The 16198-nt window shown below is 34.4% G+C and overlaps 1 protein-coding gene across 1 annotated transcript in view; it reads right to left on the bottom strand.

Annotated features, from left to right (window-relative positions):
- LOC129234304 (oxidation resistance protein 1-like) overlaps positions 1-16198 on the bottom strand; it is a 258164-nt gene that overhangs the window by 128149 nt on the left and 113817 nt on the right. Inside the window, exons 7-9 of the mRNA XM_054868299.1 lie at positions 13497-13610; positions 10431-10621; positions 4518-4795 (exon numbers count right to left, since the gene is read on the bottom strand). Of these exons, the coding sequence (XP_054724274.1) occupies positions 4518-4795; positions 10431-10621; positions 13497-13610 (583 nt within the window). The remainder of the gene's footprint in view (positions 1-4517; positions 4796-10430; positions 10622-13496; positions 13611-16198) is intronic.

The raw sequence follows: 16198 nt of genomic DNA on the forward strand, positions 1-16198 counted from the left end.
TTTCTATAAAAAGTTTCTTAAGCCCCCGTATTTCAAAACTCTTTATCTCGATTTTTTTTTCTTAAATGTGAAATTCGAAATATACAGATTCGACTGTATGCAATATTCCCACTGCGCGTCTTATTCAATTAAATATATTTAACAATTTGCAGAATCTGTGACAAAGAAAGGCTGCATATACGTGGATTTAACAAATCAATCTCATTTCTAAAGCAAAGTGTCAAATTTCACTCAATTATCAAAAATTGTCGCAGCAGAGGGAGACGTCTTCATGCTTGAGAGTCACACATGGAGCAGATTTTCAATAACATTGGGGGGGGGGGGAGCAAAAGGAATTTTTGACCTTTGTTACTCAGAAAAAAGTCGTTTTGATTTTTTTTTCTTTTTCTTTCTTTCCCTTCCCTCTTCTTTTTCTCTCTCTTTTTTTTAAGACTAACGTTTCGGGGGGGGGGGTTGTCCCCAAACCCCCCCCTTATCTACGCCCCTGGTGAAAAGTAAATCAAATCTTAGCAGATTTCCCGTTTATCTACCATAAAAACAGATGTTTTGTATCAAAATCAAATATAATTGATATCAAGGCATTAAAAAGTTAAAATAAAATTTCATCCCATTTTTTGAATGAGAAATGGTTTCAAACAAGTGTGGCGTGGCGTTTCAACAAAGTACGGTCACCCAAATTCTCTACCAATAATAGATCAAATAACAAGAATTTCCGTTCAAAACTAAATGAACCTACTTTCATTTATACCAACATCGACTTACTTGCATCTGATCAGTTTCTCTCAATTAGCTACGATTGTAAATTATGTCAAACCAGTGGCATAGCTAGTGAGGGGCGGAGGGGGCGGTCCGCCCTGGGCGGCACTTTTTTGGGCGCGACAATTTCACACTTTTGATACAAAAAAATTTAACGCGTTTTCCCAAAATAAGGATCTATTACAGGACGCCAAAAGAGAGAAAAGAAATATATATATATATACTAGCTGTACCCGACGCGCGTTGCTACGCCAACAAAAAAATACATCATTATACTGATTTTCATGACAATCGGTTGAACGGGGCAGAAGTTGCTACTCTGAAGTGCCACCTGGTGGCGAGTAGCTTCAATGAGCATATTATGCACCTTCTCCGTGGAAAAATACATATATATAGCAATTTTCATAATAATCGGTCCAGGTATCAAGTGAAGCCGTGACTATACTCAAATTTTGTACTCACGCAGTTTGCAAGATCAATCAATCGCTAAAAATATCAAATAGAAAAAGTTTTAAATCCCCCCGTTGCATGAAAAGCCATAAAACAATAAAGAAAGAATTTATTTGTTCAAACTCAAGAAAAAGGCAACAGCTAACTTCTTATTCAATGAGATCTTTCACGCGAATTAATTTCTGCAGCCGATAATTTTATTCGTATTTATCCAATGGATTGCGACGTAAATTGGAATAAAAAAGGAACTATCGATCGGATTTTTTTGAACTGGTCTATAAACATTCCCAGTACCAAAAATAACAAACGGTGAAAGTTTCAGCCAAATCTGCCGGGTAGTTTTTGAGTTCATGGATGACATACAGACAAACATTCATTTATATATATATATATAGATTAATTTCAATTTTTGGCATCTTGAATTCAAATTATGTTTTTCGCAATCACGAGCGTGTGTGTGTATGAATGCGCGTGTGTGTTTGTGTAGGCGCATGTGTGTGGGTGCGTGTGTGTGTGTGTATGTATGCATGTGTGTGCGTGTTGTGTATGCAGTGCTATGTGTGTAGGCGTTCGTGTGTGTGTATGCAGTGCTATGTGTGTAGGCGTTCGTGTGTGTGTATGTAGGCATATGTGTTTGTGTCTGTGTGCAGGCATGATTGTGTGTATGTGTGTGTGTGTCTGTGCGCAGACATGAGTGTGTGTATGTGTGTGTAGGCGTGTGTGTGTAGGATATGGACGCAACCTGGAGACGATTTTCGCAAGAGGAGCAGCAACGTGAGGCCGGTCGACGCGACGCGACGGTGGTGCTGGTAGAGGGTGCTGGTGGGAAAATAAAATGATAGGAATTCAAAACAGTCAAGTGAGAACAATAAGCAATCGTGATTGCTCAAAAAAGGGGGTCTTCGAATTGTAAAGTTTTGGTACGACTATGATAATAAAATTACTCTAATACAAAACGTATGTTTTTCTTGTGGACATCTCAGCACTATTGCTTGTTTTTTTCTCTTTCTGCGTTTGAAGTTGAAGACTGAGGGAGGTGGTAGTGTTTAAGTCAAGGGACCTTTTTTTCTTTTCTTTTTGCTGTTCAGGTTAACTATTGCGGTGGAAGCAATAAATTTCATAACCTTTCGTTATATGATGAAACAACCACATGATTTTGAGAAAGTTCCATAGAACCACCTTTTAAAAAAAAAAAAAAGTTTTTTTTTTTTTTTTTTTTTTTTTTTTTTTAAAGGAAAGTAACAACAAAAGTAAAAGGAGAGGTATCAAATGTTGGGAGAATTTCTGTCTCATTTTCAGGATAGCATGATCTGTTTCAACAATTGCTTTGATTGGTCATTGATTACATAATTTTCACTAAGACAGAATGAATTTTATGTTAACTTTATAAATACGAGTATACTTATTTACAACTCAAATAATAATTGTTTGTATTACTGTTTTATATCAACAAATTCCTTTAAACAATGAGTTTCACATTTAGTCATTAATGTTAAGGAAAGGCTTTTAATCAGTAAAATGTTGTCTTGTCAAAGTCTTTCACATTTACATCAAAAGTATTGATTTTTGATACACAACATTTTATTTCTCATGAATCACAGTATGGTTAAAGAATGTAAAGGGCCTCTTTATCTTATCGTCCTCCATCAGTGAAAAAGAGAATCATCCAAATTTGGTAGTATAGCAGTACCAGAACTAGGGAAGGGGAGAGCTTGAGTCTTGTTCGAACCCTGGATGTCAACATCTGAGTTTGTCAACATTAATGGATTCGCTCAAGCACAGATCCAAAAGGGAGTTATAAAACTCCTTTTCAGAAACCAAATTGGTCCTAAACTTGCGTTTCCAAAACTTTAAATTATTGAAATTTCCCAGATCTTTATGTTCCTTTTCCATGGGATAACACCCACCCCATCCTTTCACATCTTCATCCTTTCATCTTTTAGTCTAATATTGAATTTTTAAAACTTCAATACCAAGAAGTTTCTGAAGGCGGTCAAGCCCTGACCCTTCCTGTAACGTGATTAACGATAGTCTAAAATGTGTATTTAGGACATCGAACTTTAAAATCCCCATCTCATCCAATGTCCCCAAAAATGACTTAAAGTTAGGTTTTTGAAACTTCAATTTCAGAAAAATTCTAATGTATGTGCACCGTATGTATGTGCATATATTCGGGTATGTATTCGTTCAGAAAAAAATTGTAGACTCAATTCATCAGGGCTCAGTTACATGGCTTTCATTATTGTAAGATGAAGAGGAGTTAAAAATTGCAGAAAGTTTAGAAAAAGTTTTACCCATTTGCATCTACTTCACTTCTTACAAATAATGTTAAATTTGTTGGAAAGTTTACGAAATTTTGCTACTGTAGAATGGAATGAGCTCAGTTTTGGAAGTGACCGAAAATTTAGGATCCTTTGTTTTGCAAATGGTGCTATCCAAATGAAATTACCTAACCCTCCAAAACTGATGAAAAGATGACCGATCTCCGTCGGTAATTTCTGAGACAATAACTAGATATGCACACACATAAAAAATAATAATAATTTTCCTTAATATGTGTGACTTAAAATTCTTGTAAAATGTATTTTTCTTTTAAATAAATATTTATCCCAATGAACACACGTCTTTTTTTGGCTCTAGTTAGTTCGACAATGATTTTAAAGAGGGAAAACCACTTTGGGCGAAAGTAACCCAAACGCAAGGGTAACATTGGTCCAAATGAAAAACAATAATAAAGAGTAAAAATACTTCATCACTATTCAAAAATTAAATTAAGAGATCTTTAGATGTGTAAAAAAAATTTCGACAGCTTGGAAATATGAATAATTACAAAATTATTTAGAAAAAAATAAGAAAAGTTCCAAAATGTGAGCCAAAATAGCCTGCGTTTACGGTATATCTACTTAACAGGCTTGTAGGCCATAGTCAGTCAAGGAGGTTTCTGACTAGGATGTTTCAACTAATCTGTCTCAAGCTGGGGTGCAGCGAGGGAGGGTAGGGCCCAGGACCTTGTTTTTTACACACATTGCTAGTTTTGATATGGCAATTCACTTACGGGTAAGGTTTGTTGAGGCTAATCCCCCCTTCCCCCCATGATGGTAAGCTCTGGCTAGCTAGTGGCTAGTGGTCTCAGACTCTTGCAGTGTATGAACGAAGTCATCATTTTGGAAGGATCATGGCCAACAAGCATTTGAACAGTTTTCTCATTCGTTTGTTTTTTATAACGAAGCAATATTTATTTCAAAATGTGCATGGTAAATTTTTGGCTTGCAATCTTCAACGAAGCACTGAACAAACGGAACGGGACTTACTTTCTGAGCTTTGAGTTTCTAAAACAGGATGAATTTGTGAGATGGGATTGCCTTCTGAAGGCGGATGACTTTGAAGAATGGGATCACATTTAGCTTCGGTCTCGGCTTCAGGAACTTTCGCATTTTCAGATGCGGATTCGGCAGTTTTTGGCACCACGTCCTCCGCTGCTGGGGCGACTTCGATGGCTGGAGCCTGCTCTTGCAAAGAGGAGGACCCCTGATCCTCCCACTGAGAAGCTTCTTCGGTCATTTTGCCGTAGTAAACGTCAGCTTGAGGCCTGAAATTAAATTAGTAAAAGAGCATAGCATTTAACAATCACACTTGAGGCAGTGAAAAGCAAAGGGATGTCTCCGACCAACGGCGGTTCATTAACTTCATAAAAACATGTAGTAACGCTTTTTAAAAATTAAACAAGTATATCAACAATAATACACTAACAATAATGCAAAGTACTTACCGCTAAAAGTGATGAGAGATCGCGATTGCGAAGCGCAAAACAATGGCGGCATAGCAAGCCAGAAGTTGTTTACTGAAAATGGCCACTAGGATTCGGAGGTTGCCGAAGACGAGGCAAGGTGCAACGAAGAGTAATAATAAGTAACCTTTCTTTTGCAACTGTTTGTCAACGTTACAAATTTTTTCAAAATTACGCTTTTTGTAACGAATCGATAAAGCAACGTGATGTCACGTTGCGTGGGAAACGGTAACGATGTTTCAACTAATTGCAACGTGATGTAACGATGACGTAACGTTTCAGTGTTACTTGGGTAAGTGAACATTTTCAAATTTTGAGTAAAACACGTTTAAAGATAATGTCTTAGGTAGGATTTCTTTGAAAAGTTTTTTTAATCACGCTGTATCTCTTGCTCCAAAACAGAGAAGAGGTTTACCTACCATTTGTGCGCTGGTTGCCTCCAAATTTTTAATTTTGGCACTTACATCCCTTTGCTTCTCACTGCCTCATATATGTTACTTCTAAAGTTTTTTTTTTAAGTAGGGGGGAGGCCATAACTTATTTAAATAAACAAGCAGCTCACATTTTGCCTGGTATTTAAAAAAAAAAACCTTTAAAATTGGGAGGGGTTACTTTGGTTAAATTGGAAACTTCCGTTTCCATAATTAAATCAACAGCAGAAAGCTTTGTTGTTTGAGCGTTCGGTTCTCAACCAAACGATCCACTGATCGAGTTTCTATTCTACCGGTCTGGATTTATAGCAAGAGAATTGTATGGGTTGTTGTCACAAACATAATTGTAAAATTTTAAAGCATAAAAATTTACTTCCAAGAATGAAAATAACGGAACATTTGACTAGAAAAATAATATGACGTCGAATATTAGCGAGATTATTTAGATGTATTAATGAGCAAAATGGATATCCGTGCTCAAGCAATAGTGAGTGTCTGAATGCAATGGTACATTAGGTTTCAACATACAGTATTTGCTTACCTAGTATGCAACTTATATCTAAAACATTATTGTCTTAGCGGTAGTCTTTAGATGCAGGCGTTTTTATTGCATAATGAAAGCGTGTAGCTGCAAAAGTTGGTATCTCCAATTGTAACGCCTTTTTCTCATCGCAATACCTAGATAGACTAACAGTAGAGTTTCAAAATGGTCCCCAAAATGGTTTAAACAAAACAGGAAAAGTTATTGTAATTTTTTTTTGTTGTTGTTGTTGTTGTAAAGATAAATTTGAGTTTTTTTCTTTTTCCTTTTTTTTTTGAGATACCTACTTTTACTGCCATACGCTTTACTTTTATCTATTTTACTTTGTTTCTGTGTAGATTGATTGAAAGTAATCATCCTAACTCACTCCCATTTTTGAGTCTGTGACTCGTATGGTGTAATTAGACTGGATTTCATAGTGCATGGGCTCCCAAACGTTTCCAACTCGTAGCACGAAGAATTAGAGTTTTTTCGTAGCAACCTAGTCCATCTTTATTGTATTATACAAAATGTCCCGATTTAACCTACAAAAACTCTATTTTTGCAATTGTTAATCCTATAGATACATGCTTCTAATTGCGAAAATGATGAAAATACGGAGCAGAGTTAAGATATTGAAAGTTAGAAGCGAAAAAGAAATTTAGTGAAAAAATACGATATGTAACTTTTTATGCAGACTCTATGTCCCTCAGCTAATATTAAGGGAAATAATTTCCATTGAAAATTTTCCAACAGAAAAAGTTTGAAATTAGTAGGACAATCCTTCTTCGAGATTTGAAACGCAGCGTTTTGTGACTTACACCACTTTACGCTAGCAGTCAATAACATTTAGTCAAATTACAGCTAAAAGTGATTGATATTTTAACACCAAATGACAGTAAATGTGAATTACTGAGTAATAAGACTTTTTGAGGGAAATATAGCGGCTAAGAAAAGTTTAAGATTATCAGTGTGTATACAGAATGATTTCTGAAATTGTACGACCTTTTGTAGTGTGTTTTTACGTATCATAGCATAACATTTGCATTTAATTTTCAATGGCAATGAAAAATGTAAATATTTTGATTCTTTTTTACTTTGACAACCTATAGTTCTTCTGAAAGGGTGTTGAAGTTTCAATTTCATTTTCTGCACGGCCTCTTAAAATTTTCAACTCTAATATAGCTTTGAGTTTTGGTAGCAAATGTTTCAATTTTTTTGTGTTGGAATAATTTTTCAATGGAGAATATTTCCCTAAATATAAGATAGGGGACCTAGAATCCGTATAAAAAATTAGGTTTCGTATTTGTTTCCGATTTTTTGTTCGCTTCAAACTTTCAATATCTTAACTCTGCGCCTTATTTGGACCATTTTTGTAATTGGTAGTATGCATAGAGGACTTTCGTTTGCGAAATTAGAGGATTTAAACGGGGATACGCTGTAAGCATCGATGCCATGGACATTTTGCGGCACCCTTCACCCCATCCTGCGACACCCCTTTCCTCTCCTGGCGGCACACAGTGGTTCAAAACGACATAAAAGCGGAAAAAATTCAATAACTTTGAATATTCACAAAAAATGCTTTGGAAAATTGTTAAAATTGTTGCATGGTAATATTTATCTTCATGCTTGCTGATCGTATTCATTGCGAAACCCCGATTTTACGTCCCTCGAATCTACGTTTTCCCCACATTTTACGTTCTTTATCATCAGGTCCCAGTTTTTACGTACACTAATAACATTAATTTAACCCGGATGGAAAGTTTGTTATTTATGAATTTCCCGCATTTTACGTTTTCCCTTGGCAGTTAGAAAAAAGGAGAAAAAATGCTTTAAAATTTAGAACAGTGTTTCCCTCCGTGAATTTTTAAACATAATCCACTCTGCTGAAAGTTAATCCATGAAAACAGAAACGCTTCTGCTCCATCCGTAGCTGACCTTATGGACTTTTCGGCCGCCAATAAAGGTGAACAAGAAGAGAAAACACAACTCGTCTCTTCTTTCAATACTGCATTTAAGAGCTTAATAATAGTGAAAAACTATTTTCATTATCATAAAGACCAGGAAAAAACTTTGCAAAGTGTTCCAATCCTGGAAGATGCAGAATTTGCTTTAGATTCAATGACTCATTATTACTGACTATTTTCAACCTAAACGCCCGAATTCGTTAACTTGTTAGAATGATCTAAACTGGTGTGTACAATAATGTTCTTTTCGTAAAATATCGCATTTTTCCATTTTATAAGCGTCATCGTAGCAACCTTTATCATTATTTTTGTTTCCTTATCTGATTTTTGCTTTTTATACATTTCCCGTATTTTACGTGTTCCCATATTTTATGTTTTTGGATTTGAATTGACGTTTTCTTATAGTTTATGTATTTTATAATTGATTCAGGCCTATGAGAAACGTGAAATCCGGGTTTCTCTGTAGTTCAAATCATTTCCGTTTTTTAGTGAAAAATATAAATTAAATCAGTCGCATGCCGCGCGAAAGGTTTATTTTTTGCAATTGATACCCTCGAACAATATTTTCTGGCAATGTTGACAAACTGAGAACAGCTTTATACTAGAATGATTTCGAAAAGGAAATCAGAAATTTCAAACGTTTAATGATTTTCTAATTTCATTGTTTTACGAACAGAACGGTAATTTAACTTTTTATTTATAATTCCGTATGAGTTTTAAAAATTTCTTTCTCATATATCTTCTTTAAAGCCAAACGGGGACGAAAATTGTTATTTTCAGGTTACTGCATTGCATGTAGAATAATGCTCCGCATTAAGCCATAACAACGTAAATCTGTTTTTTAAAAAAATCCTCTATATTTATTGATGAATGTTTCAAAAGCCCCAACCTTCGGAAACAGTAAACAAACGTTTTTCGGCTCTCCTGCAAAGTTGTGGAACTGTGACATACGTTAGTCTGGAGCATGTCAAAATTGATGACCAATTTTTTTGATAAAAAAGCAATTTACCCCCGTCATACCGTTACGAGTTATTTTCTAACTTACAATATTGGTATTCGTAAATAGCGAAGATCAAACAAAAACATCTGCCACGACTGCAGTCGCAGGTGGTCGCAGCTAAAATTTTGTTGTTTATTTACAGGAAGGATTAAACTACTGATATATGTAAATTTTAGCCCACCGGAAGCCGCCGATAAAAGTATATCCCACAATACTTTTCATTATATTTTTAAGAAAATAATGTTTTTTTATTTCAGGTAGTTTTCAATTTTGATGATTTTTTAATTTTTAACTACAATGTAATATGCATCCTATAAGTGTGAAAAACCAATCAGAAATGATTTTATTAAATTTTAGTCCTCCTTATTGAACGAATGAATTAAAACTGAAGTATAAGGCGTACGTCTGAAAAAAGTAAAAACATAATTGTTCAACAATCTCGGCTTATTTTTGTAAAAACGATTTTTTTTTCCCAAAAAACTCTTATGGAGTAAGTTACTACAACTCAAGGGCTAAGTAATTATGGCATGAAATATTTTTTATCTTAAAACTTAAAAATGGCTATTTTTTCCGCCCTTGAACCACTGTGCGGCACCCAGGTTTCCACAACACCCACTTCAGAAACCCGTGGTGTCGAGCACTGCTTCGTCGCACGAGGAAACAACTCTCATGATGGTTAAAAATTCATCCAAATAACACATTAACAATGAAAGTTATGAATTAAAGAAAAGTACATCTTCAACGCGTGTCCATGAGTACGAGTATTCACTTTTTTTCGGTTAAGGGGGTACAGTACCTCAAAAATGAGGAAGCGAACAAAAAAAATTTACTGCTTATTTCAAAACTAAAAACTATTCTGAACACTGGGGAAAAGTTTCATTGCTGTAGTTCAAATATTTAAAAAAGTTATGAGTGGTTTTATGCAATACTCGCTATGTGTTCTTATGCAAAAAAAAACTTTAAATTGCTTTTTCTCGATGATGGTTTTTTTTGTGTTTTCATGTCATTAGGATCCCTAAGGATTTTTTTCTATTAAAGATAGAGCTTTAAAGTAATACTTTTTGCAATTGGGATAACATATTTGACAAAACTGTGCATTGGATAAGCATTTTATAAATTACTCAAATGTTTAGAGCATGTTAAACCTTTAAAAACCAAATTTTTTTTATAAAAAACTATGATTTTTTATATAATTAATCACAGAAACTTTTCTAATAAACTCATAAGCAAATGAATGCACAGATTTTCAGAGATGATTATATTGATCGTTTAGCAAAAAACTTTTTTTGAATTAGTGCAAAAATAAAAAAGCCTTAAGGTTTTTAAAAATTTTAAATTTTCCTCAATTTTTTGAATTTTTAAAAAAAGTAGACAATATTTTAAAATTTTGAAAATAAATTATTGATTACGAAATAAGTATGCATGTTACGGTTTCAAAGGAGTATAAAATTTACTTAAATTTAAAAAAAAATCTTTGAAAGGTACTGTGAGACTTTAATGATTCAAATTGCAATGTTACCTGGGTCCTTGTTCCGCATGTTGCACTTTCATGTGAGCGATATCGAAGTAGATGGCTGACCGCATCAGCATGTCCAAGGGTGCTATCACTCCGTAGCTTTCCACACCGTGCTCGATGACCAAAGGGTCAGAGACATTCGGATCGAACATCACAGCGTTCGGGGTGATTATCAGCACGCCAGCCACGACACCCTGTGAAAGTTTACATTTTCAGTTAAAAATTAACTCGATAAATAAAATTCAAGGATGATGAAAGATAAGCTATTTAAAAAAATTTAAAAACCCAACTTCTTAATGTATCGTATAACATAATTTTTTTTGGAAGTTATGATTTTGCAAAGATCAAGTATTAAGGGGAAAGGATAAATTTCAGCGGAAAGAAATTTTTACTTTTTTTTAAACCAGGAAAGCTTACAAATGCCCGGATAAGAGTGGTGCTTTTCCGCGATTAATGTGTCACAGCTCATTTTCAACATTTTTCAAATGTGGTCAAGATACAAACGCTTAGTGACTCGTCAGATGCTGACAAAATCAATATTTCAAAAGTTAGAAAGAAATAAGCATGATATTTTTGCATACGAAAAACTAGAAGAAAATATTTATCACCAGAGATGGGGTATAGGATTAAAGTGAAAAACCAACATAAATTAAGCACAAACTCTCAAAAAAATACGGAATATACAGGGTTAGCATAAAAAAATATCCCGATTTAAAAAAATTTTATTTCATAAGCTATTACACTCCGCGCTATAAATGATACATAAAAATAAACACTGATTTTTTTTAAACTTACTTAATTACTTAAACGTGCGTGTTCCGCACTAGCGCAGCCAGAAATTCCTTCTGGGGGGCCTTTTGGTCACAACAGGCATTACATGTGTATCAACTACTGTATTAGGATTGTCAACAATGTCAAAAACGAGAACTCAGGGGGGGGGTCTTCCCCCCTCTCATTTTGCTGCGCCACTGACGTTCCGCAACGCAGGATTGGCCGTGCAGTTGAAGATGATTTACCCTTAATGCGTTAGACATTCAGATCCCCAAACTTAACCATATGTGATTTTTATTACGAGGTTTCACTGGGGTTTTACTTTTTAAAATTAGTTTTTTTGTAATTAAATTTTTTAGTTCAAATTTTGCGTAAATTGCCTTTTATTGCCTATTAAAGGGGTGAAAAATTACCTGCACATATTAATATTATATATCCTTAGAAAAGGTAGAATTTTCCGCGTTCTATGCAATTTGTTTCAATGCTGTAACTTAAATACGGCGTGTGTCATTTGCATTTTTAGCTCGAACTTTTTTAGGCTTAACTAAAATTTAGGCACTACTTTCTTCATTAAATCTATCAGTAGAAAGCGAAGGAATTGTCCTACAGGTGTCTTTTCTGTGGTGTCTTTATGACACCACAGAAAAGAGAGGCTTTTTTTACTCCAGATCTAACTCGACTTACGGTCGAAAAACTGAGCTTCAATCCCCAAAGGAAAAAAAGTTACAAGCCGTTAAAAATAAAGTTCAAATAATCCTCATCTCCATTAAAATTATTCATGATTTATTTGGCTTTGCCATAGTTACGTCTTTTTTGAATCCCATGTTTCTTCTTTCCCTTATTCACAAACGTTAAGTATTTCGATTTTAACGGAAGATCTTAGGCTCAACTCAATTCAAGCCCCGAGCTAAAGAGCATAATATATTACTATTGAGATCATGAATTTACAAAACTGCAGTTTTGCAATGCTCAGCCCTTACGGCTCTGCAAGTTGGTACAAGTTATTTTGAAACTCAGGGAAGAGGTGCTTTTTGATCCAAAGAAGCGCATAATGCGTTTTTAATCTGTTTCTTTTTAACTGACGATTTAAATCTTTGCGAATCAAATAAGATAGCGAAGCAATCTTCGGGGGTTGGTGAGCGGTAACGAGCAGGGGGCAGAGCCCCCTAGTTCTTCTGAAAAAGCAAGTCCGTACCGTTCAATTATGTTCCTAAGAGCTAATCAACCTCTTTCTGAAGAACAGCTCGAATTAAAAGCTCTGCCAACCACAGCAGTATTTTTCAACAGCTTCATTTGCAATGAATGTACTGCCCTTTTTCTGGCAGCACACCCAATTCCCAGTCCCATGGCTTTTCACAATTATATTCTTCAAACCATTATTCTTCGTGGTAAATTTAACATCTATGTTCTTACAATTTAAATAAGCATTGATGCTTTACAGTAAAAATATTTTTTTTTTCGAGATAATTTCATGTTTTTCTAAAGTAGAACTATGATAGATGTAGAAAATAACTTTCATTGGGTCTTAATTTCTTATGATTCTAACGAAGGCTCAAGGATTTTTTAGACGTAGTCTTCTGGTAAAATCAGCATTTTAACTATTTTTGTTTCAAAAATCATACGATAAACATGAGGTACGTAAAAAGTTTGATCCAACGTTCATGGGTAAAATGAATGCATGAAAGTCTCTTTTAGCGACAATCTATCGATGTGCAAATAATTAATTTTTGCCTAATAAAAAGAACTGCCATTAGGAATGTTTTTCTTAGAAGAGAGTCATTATATAGGGTAACAAAAGACACTAAAATGATTTTCAGATTCTGAATCCTGTCTTTTCAAGTGTCTGACAAACTTACATCATTTAAAGATTTTACAAGCACGTCTGCTGGTAATTTGAAAGTTTCAATTTTAAAACATTTTTCGTGTGATCCATAAAAGGTACGTATATAGTTTAAGCAAACATTCAATTAAGTCGAAGATTCAGAAGAATCTGTATAAAGTAGAGATGAACTGCAATAACTTTGCACTCCCATAAGTACAAGTTTATTTTATTTTTTTTTTTTCATATTTTATGATTTTAGTTTTACGCATCTAGCTATCACGGAAAAAATGCAACATTTCCATAAATATGACCTGTCTTCAGATTTAAAAAAAAAGTCCCTTTTAGTATTGAATGAAATAAAATAATTGAGTGTGCTATTTGTTTTATAGATTTGAATCTGCATTTACAACTTAATGAATAAATTGCATCAAAATGAAATTGATAAAGAAATGTTTTGAATGTATTTCACCACTCACCCGCCCATCGGTAAAATGTCTGGCCTTAACTTTTAAAAATCTGTGCGCTCGCTCGCTTAATCTTCTATAAGGGATTCTCAGAGCATCTGTCACACTTGGTCGCCTTTCCATGCTCTCCTCCTAAAATACAATAAACTTTTCTATTTTATACAGCAAAACAGTAAAAAAAAGTGATTCTTCAACGTTAAAGGTTTTATAAGAAAATTATTGCCTGACGTTTCAAACTCATTTCGAAAATGGTACATCGTCAAAGATTTGACAAATATGTTACAACAAAATATGCTACTCAGGGATGTAGACTGTTTATTTTTTATTTAATTTTAGTTTTATTCACTTATTTATTTCTTTTTGACTTGAGTTTCAGGAACCAGTTAAAGTATTTGAAAATTACTTTAAGGGAACATATGTGTGAAAATATCGTCTGCACTCAAGAAGCAAAAATAATAAAAATAAGATCGAATAAGGACACTAAAAAAAATTCGGAAACGTTTCTGAATGCATGGGGCAACTGCGGTTCATGAAATTTTCAGAAACGTTGCTCAGTACTTTGGAATCCTCTTTCTGAAACTTTCAAAAACGTTTCTGAATATATTGTACGACTGTTGTTCATGAAATTTTCAGAAACGTTTCTGAGTATTTCGGAATTATTTCCAAATTTCAAAAACGATTTCGAACATTTTAGGAATCTTTTTTCAGTGATTTTGTTTAAGATCTGAACTATTCTACCCCCTCTGTATTATAACTATATTAATTTTAATTGATTCTTTCACATCTAACAGCAACAAACATGCGCTTGTGAAATCATTCGTGTGGTTTTTGTTTCTGTTTTGTTTTTTCCCCGTGCCTTCTATGTAACATCCTGCACGATTTTGATTTGCGATGTCAGATCAATTTCACGGTTCATACTCAAAGAATCAATTGAAATTAATATAGTTAACAAAAACCAGCTAAGCGTTATTCAATAAGCATTCACTTAATTTACAGCGGGTTGCTATTGAAATGCCAATGATAGGTAGCGTGATTAACAGCATAATGCATGCACAGATACGTAAAAAGTGGTTAAAACTTCTTAGTGAAATTCTAAGTCTAGGACTGCTGACTGAAGATATTGGGGTGTGGATACCAAAAATCCTTCCACCGTATATGACTTTTTCCATACTATATTAGAAAGATAATTTCTAATAAATTTCTAATAAGTTTTCTCAGAAGCAGAATAAAATAAGAGAGAAAAACCGAAAATATTGTTGTATAAAGCTTACTAATTTCACTGTGATTGAAATTTAGCTATTTTTAATTTATTATTTGGAGATCTCGTGAAAAAGTGCAAATTTCACATGATATTTCATTTGAAATCTCTCACAAATACTTCATTAGCAAAAAAACTTCCTTTTTCGACTACAAGTTTCTAACATTCTTTTGCTTCTGATTCCGTAAAACTGTTAGTCCACCGTAAGATGTTTTTCTTTAATCCTCAAAATCTCATTGATTTTTATTTAAGTTGACGTCATAATGTCTCAATACTACCTCATATTGTACGCAACTTTGGCTAATCCGTAAATCTAATAATTTTTTGAAACTGAATTACAGAAGAATATAGAATGCTTCAAGCATACACCAATAGCCCGGTTACGACATCCGGAGACAGCTGTTTCGTTGTTATTGTGGACTCATCAGACTAAAATAGTCGTTAACCGAGCTGGAAGCAGATATCCTCTCGCTGATGCTCAGCAATAGAATACCTATATGCATTTATTATGGTAACTACTATATAATGTCACTATATCTAATTTTAGAGTGAAATGGGATTAATATAACTTTGCATTATCAGCCAGGAAATTTTGAACCCATTCCACTACAATTTCACTGAACCTTTCACCACCAATGCTAACCTTGTTTTATTATGTTCTTTTTTCTTTAAATGTGGCAAAGTGACTCATTCCCTTGAATGGGACAAAGTTATGTACTCCACAAAACCACTATAACTAACGAGGCCCGATGAGAGGACATATCAGCCTAGTCGGAAACTAGGGGCTCGGGCCTTGGGGGGCCCGACGACACTGGCGAAAAAAAAAGAAAGAAAAGAAGGGAAGAAAAAAAGAAAGGAAAAAAGAAAAAAGGGGGAAACTCCGAATAAGAGAAAACGTAAAGATTAAGTAAAATTTACTCTTTTGGTATTTACTGCTGTGGCACTTAAAATAGAGTAAATTGTTTTTTAGTAAGCAGTTTTGATTCCCCCCCTTTTTCTTTCCCCCTTTTCTTTTCTTTTTCCCCTTTTCCCTTCTTCCCCCCTGTTTTTCTTCTTTTCTTCCTTTTCTTTTTTTTTCTTTTCTTTTTTGGGAGGGGGATAACTGACAAAGGGCCCTTCTTGGCTCTCTGCAGCCCTGTAACTAACCCCCACAATGTTAGGGTAGAATGAGGTCGACATTACTTCGCATCATCAGGAAGAAATTTGAACCCATATTATGATAACTGAATTAAAACTTTCGTCACCCCTAAAACTTTGCTATATCATGACAATTTTCCACAAATGTGGTACATAGTGGTTCTTTTCCTTACATGTGACAAAATTATGTACTCCACGACTTCACTATAACTGGTGTCCGAGTGGGTTAAGGACAACATCACTTCGCAGCTTAACCAGGAAAGTATGAACTATAATTAAGTTAAACTGTACCAGTACCGATGGAAACTCCTTGTTCCGT

Source organism: Uloborus diversus, chromosome 1 (genome assembly GCF_026930045.1).
Source record: "Uloborus diversus isolate 005 chromosome 1, Udiv.v.3.1, whole genome shotgun sequence".
Classification (NCBI taxonomy): Eukaryota; Metazoa; Arthropoda; class Arachnida; order Araneae; family Uloboridae; genus Uloborus; species Uloborus diversus.